General features: G+C 33.5%; 1 protein-coding gene across 1 annotated transcript; it reads left to right on the top strand.

The window, feature by feature from the left end:
• Positions 1-1,020: 1,020 nt before the first annotated feature.
• Positions 1,021-1,524, top strand: LOC140831922 (uncharacterized). Its single transcript, XM_073195631.1, has one exon. The coding sequence runs from the start codon at positions 1,021-1,023 to the stop codon at positions 1,522-1,524; it is 504 nt and encodes a 167-aa protein (XP_073051732.1).
• Positions 1,525-6,000: the final 4,476 nt, after the last annotated feature.

The raw sequence follows: 6,000 nt of genomic DNA, 5'->3' as shown, positions 1-6,000 counted from the left end.
GAGGATCCTATTCCTATTATTTTAAACTCGCTGAATACATCCTCGATCTGAAAAATACTAAGCAAAAAATCCTATATTTTATTGATTTAGAAAAAAAATTGAAGACATCGGAGATTTTTAATTTAATATTTTTTCACATGAATTTTAACTCTTTTTTTTTTAAAAAAAAAATTATACAAAAAAAAAAGAACTCAACATTTTTTTATTACGATAATACATTAACTGGAAAAAAAAACACTTAAACACCAATTATTGAACTTAATTACAAAATCCAAACCCGAGTTCTTATCTTAGTTAAATCAGTGTTTGCAATATGTCAGCAGTCCCACGTCAGTTGGACAAAATATTTAGAAATTACATATATAGACTTAGACAATTCACCTCTTTTGAACTAGCTTTTATAATTGAGTTAAATCTAAGTTTCAATCTTAACAACAACATCCGAAAACCGCTTCCTAAATCTTGTTGGCTAGTCAAAATCGAAATCTGTCGTACAAAAAAATGAAAATCTATCCAAATTGCGGTAAAGTCGACGCTGGGTGTGGGTGTGGGAGCTGCCCTCACACCATATCAAGGGCCCAAAATTCACTTCATGGGGAGGGGGGAAAATAAAAAATAAAAAAAAATGGGCCAGAATTTTTTCTGGCCCTTGGATCTACCCCTGCAGGCACTGCCTGCAGGGGTAGGGTCGAATTTTCCCCAAATTGCATCCAAAAAGTTGAACATATATCAGAACTTTGACTTGTACCCATAGTTTTAATTCAAGTTTGCAACGCCTTTCGTCTTATGTGGTGGGCGAACGTGGAAAATATAACTAAACCAATTCTTTTATTCACACCTTCATTCTTATCTTAATTTATTTCTCTCTTTTTATATATATTCATTCATTTAAATTTGTCTTCAAAATCATCGAAACACTAATATTATACACTTAATTCCAATTTCTTTCCAAAGCCTCCACAATCCATAATCGTCTTCCCACATAATTCAATACATTTTATTCAAGAATTTTATCGAGTAATGAAGGCCAAAGCGGGACAAACAAGCAGGTTCTTGCGGATCGTAACGATCCCGATCCGGGCCCTAGGAAAAGCCCGAGACAGGTACGTGAAAAGCCTGACAGACTACGCTGACAGAGTTAACTACAGCACCAGCACCAAGTTTGTCGGGGTATCACGGGCTTCGGGACTACCGAAGAGCTTCAGCGTGAACCCCGCACGGTCATACGACAGCGAGGATTTCCGCGAGCTGGTCAGGGTGGCATCGGCACGGAGCTTGGGCACGAGTGCTGATCTTGACGTGTACATGAAGCAGCAAACGAAGACGACGGAGGGGCCGAGGAGCGGAGTTCGGGCCGGAATGCCGCCTAGAAGCAGCAGTGTTGCCATGGGTAGAATAGATGAAGACAAAGCTTGCTCCTCTTTTGGTGAGGAGATTAATAATGTTTTGAATTTGAAGAAAGAATTGAAGAATGCTCCGAGAAGTAAAAGTTACGTTGCTTGGAGGAGACCTGCGGCCTTTTGAAGTGGAAGAGATCAAACCGATCCTTGCAAATTGGCAATATTGCATATTTTATAAAATAGTTTTTATATTTATTTCCGAGATAATAGTTAGATATATTTTTCTTTTTCTTTCTTCCTCTTTAGATGATAATCGTTGGCCTGTGTTCTGATCCGAGTAGGGTTTTTTCTTGTATCACGATATTTACAAATGTAAATTATTATATTTTTGTCAGAAAAAATGTGTATTTTGATGTGTTCCTAAGTATTTATTCGGTACTCCGGGCTTAATATGTGAAATTCTGTTTGTGTTCATATATTTCAAATATATTTATTAATTATATTGATCCTTGTGTTGATAATATGATTAAATTTTGATAAAAATTTGTGTGAGACGGTCTCACTTGTCGTATTTGTGAGACGGATCTCTTATTTGGATCATCCATGAATAATTATTATTTTTTATGCTAAGAGTATTACTTTTTATTGTGAATATGGGTATGGTTGACCCGTCTCACAGTTTAAGATCCGTTAGACGGTCTCAAATGAGACCGACTCTTAAATTAATTTTAAAGGATTTGAAATTCCTCTGTTTTAGTATTCTTTTTCATTGGGAAATCAACAGTTTTGGTTTTTTATGTTTCTTTTTTCATGTTCTATGTCGTTTACTTTTAATTTCAGTTTTTTGTCTTTTAATTTTTGATAATTTTAGTCATTTTTCAAGTCAATCTGATACTGTACACATCAACGTTATGTTGGAGCTACGTAAACACCGCATAAGTGTCACATTTGTGCTACATCGTAAAAAAAACAAATTACAAAATAACAAAAATATTGGACCAAGACTGAAATTTACTAAATAGATGATCAAAATTGCATAAAGATAATTTACAGGACTAACATTGCACTTTTCCTTTTTAATCAGCACAAATCATTTCATTTCGAATTCGAAGTTATTTATTTAACATAACTAAGGTATTTACAATCTTACAAGTCAATATTATGATACGAATTTTCGATATGACGCGAGTCATGAAAAAAATATTATTTTTATAACAAAATATTAATTTTCATTACAGATATGGATGAGATCGACCTGCCTCACAAGAAAATTACTATTTCTTATTTATTCTTCTAAATTAGCTGAACAAATTCAACGCTTCAGTTCTAAAGCAACCATAAAAGAGTTGCAAATCCAATTTTCAAAGTCAAATTTTTAATAAAAGGTTTTAACAAAACACCAACCTACTAATAATTCCAAATTCAGAGATTTTAAATTCTTTTTAACGATATAAATCAATTCCAATCTAAAAAGATATTACTTTGGGTTTTGGCTATCTGGTATTTAATATACTAACTTTTTTGGAAAAATATTAAAATATATACAAAACAATTTTGTGACTAATATAGTTGTATGGGAAAATTACAATTTTCTCATGACTTCTCAGAATAGATGAATAGATTTCCGGTTCATTTCACCGTCTCGACTAGCAAATCATTAAGATTCATTTGTTCAATAAAATCTTTTGCGTTCACATGTTCCATCGTTCCCATCGCCTCGTACTTATTGGTTAGGTCCGAATTTGAAATGGAGCTAATAATCCAATTTATTCTTGAGTCAACCTTCTTAGTCTTTATTGGCTCAAAGCTCTTGATATCTTTTTTCTGATTCGTTAAATATTTAGTTCATTATAGATGAATCAACTAATATTGAAGCTTTATTACACTGTTTTTTTGAGAGGACTTATACATAGACCTTACATATTGGAATTCTATAGCAATATTAATATTAATGTATATTATCTTTTTGTAATTTTGGTTATTTATGTTATCAAAATTGAGTCTTGTTCATGTATCTCAAAAATTTTAGCAATGTTAATGATCGCTAAGTCAGAGTTATATCAGCAACACTTCGGAAAAATAGCCATAATTTCAAAAAGAATTTTTTGCAATGGAAAATAGTATGCTTAGTATTTTAATTTTCAATATTTTCTATTTGTCTTTCGTTTGTATCAAATTGCAAAATGCTAACTGTAATATGGGTAAAATATAAGCTGAAAATATTATAACCATATGAAAATTTATTATCCAAATCTATAGAGATGATGATGTAATATCGAACATTTTTCGCTTATTAAAAGTTATATTTGATGATAATAATGAAATTCAAATACCTTTAAACAATACAACAACTTCAAACGTAATGTTTCGATCGATGTTCCGACAATGACAATTACAACTTCTCTTTGAATAATTATACTAATTAGAATTGAACACATGATGTTGATTTTGATATCAATTGTGTGGTTATATTTAAAAATAATATGTATCGAGACGTTATTTGAATGTGTGAGAACCTGAAATTCCAGCAGTAGCAGCAGCTAGCAAATTATAGCAGAAGCTAAAAATTCCAGCATAAGCTAATATTTCAGAAGCTGGTAATATTTCAGAAGCTGGTACTTTTCCAGCAGATTAGAATCCAGTAGCAGCAGCACGAAACTCCAGCAGACAGTTACCAATTCAACCATGACTTGTAACTGAAGCATTTAACACGAAATAAAGATTGTTAATGGCAGATTATGGCCATTAATTGGGAGGCTAACAGTCAGAATTTTGTCTATATATAACACTCTCAAATATCTGAAAGGGTTATACAAATCTTGAGATTATCACTTGAATTTTCGAGCTAAGTGAGTGCTGATTTTTCGAGCAACAGAAACCAATAGCAAGAACAAGCGGATTTCAGATTTCAACCGAAACACTTTTAGCAAATTACGGTAAGTGGGCTTATATATAAATATCTTGAAATCTGTTTGATAATTCTGTTTTAAAGATCAGTTTATGTATGTTGATTTCTGATATATGGTTTTGAAGCACTGAAACTCCCTAGTGAACTAATGGTAGAAATATATATTCTGAACATTTCTGAATTCTGATTCTGATTCTGATTCTGGCCTCACCCCTTAGAGGAGAGAACATATAGAAGACTGATATCAGTTTAGCCATGAAATTCACTAACGTGCTCAGTGCTTACTAATTCTGATTTCTGTTCTGAAGCCTGCAAATTCTGAATTCTGATTTCTGTTATGAAAATACGAGTTTTCTGTATATTATTGTATTACTGTTTCTGTTGAAAACGACTTTGAAAACTGAGAGTTATGCCCGCCCCTGCTTACTGAGTGACAATCATATCACTCACCCACCAAACACATCTCAGATAAGAGTATTGAAGAAATGTTAGAAGAAGAAGAGAAGATCTAGTTCTGGGGCTGGTGAAGAAGACTGCTGTTCTCAGTTTATGTTTATTTTTATTCCGCTGCATATGTTAAGATACTGTAATATTTGGTTTTACATTTCCGCTGTAAAACGTCAGTATTCGAGTTGTAACAGACAATTGATTTATTTCGTACTATGAATAAAAGACTGGTTTCTGAAATTCTGTACTTCTGAGGCTTGTTGTTTTCGAATGTAATATTTGAGAGCAACGCCGGTGTCAACCAACCCCCCTCCCGGGGCGTGACAGAATGGGGCTTTGTCCTTCTATAATTCTGTTTCCCCTTTTTTACTCTTCTTTGAAATTTCACCCCTTGCCTAAATTAATCTTCTTAATTTAGTCCAATTTTATGGAGTTGGACACCCACTCCAATTTCCTATCATATATACAGGACCGAGCGCTTTTCGCTTTATCAAAAGCTATATCTAGTAGTAATGATACAACTCAAATCTTTTAAATCGCACATCAGCTCAAGCACCACGATTCGCTCGTTCTACCAAGCAGGTACAATTATTGCACCCAACAATCTCCCTCCCAATAATTGCATAGTTTGCGATCAATGGGAATCGATCCCGTGACCTTAGCTCTAATACCAATTATAGGACTAAGCACTTGCTGCTTTACCAAAAGCTATAGCTAGTAGTAATAGTGCAACTCAAATCTTTTAAACCGCACAGCACTTCAAGCACAACAATTCGATCGCTCTACCAAGCATGAACAATTATTGCACCCAACAATATCATTCTCCAAACCATATGACAACAAACATATGCACTTATTTTACCACAAAGGGGAAAACGTCCCTCGTTATTCAAACAAAATTCCCAACCCACAAGATCTTATTCGCTCAAAAAAAAATGTACAACACTTAATAGCACCCCGATCAGGTCCTTTGCTAATGCAATAGGTCTCACGGGTCGTATTTGTGAGACGAATATCTTATTTGGGTCATCCATGAAAAAGTATTATATTTTATGCTAAAAGTATTACTTTTTATTGTGAATATGGGTAGGGTTGACCCGTCTCACAGATTATGATCCGTGAGACGATTTCACATGAGACCTACTCTTTATGCTTTGGTTTGATGTATTGAGTATGTGCTCGATAATGCAAGGTTTATATAGATGGGAAAATTAAATATGTGTGGAAACACAAAATCAATAAGAGATTATAATTATTTTTCTGAAAGATTTTGGGATTTAATAAATGACAAAAACTTGTGTGAGA

The sequence above is a fragment of the Primulina eburnea genome, chromosome 5 (assembly GCF_022965805.1).
Source record: "Primulina eburnea isolate SZY01 chromosome 5, ASM2296580v1, whole genome shotgun sequence".
NCBI classification, from domain to species: Eukaryota; Viridiplantae; Streptophyta; class Magnoliopsida; order Lamiales; family Gesneriaceae; genus Primulina; species Primulina eburnea.
Note: the sequence above shows the minus strand (reverse complement) of the source record. Positions and strands in the feature narration are given on the sequence as shown.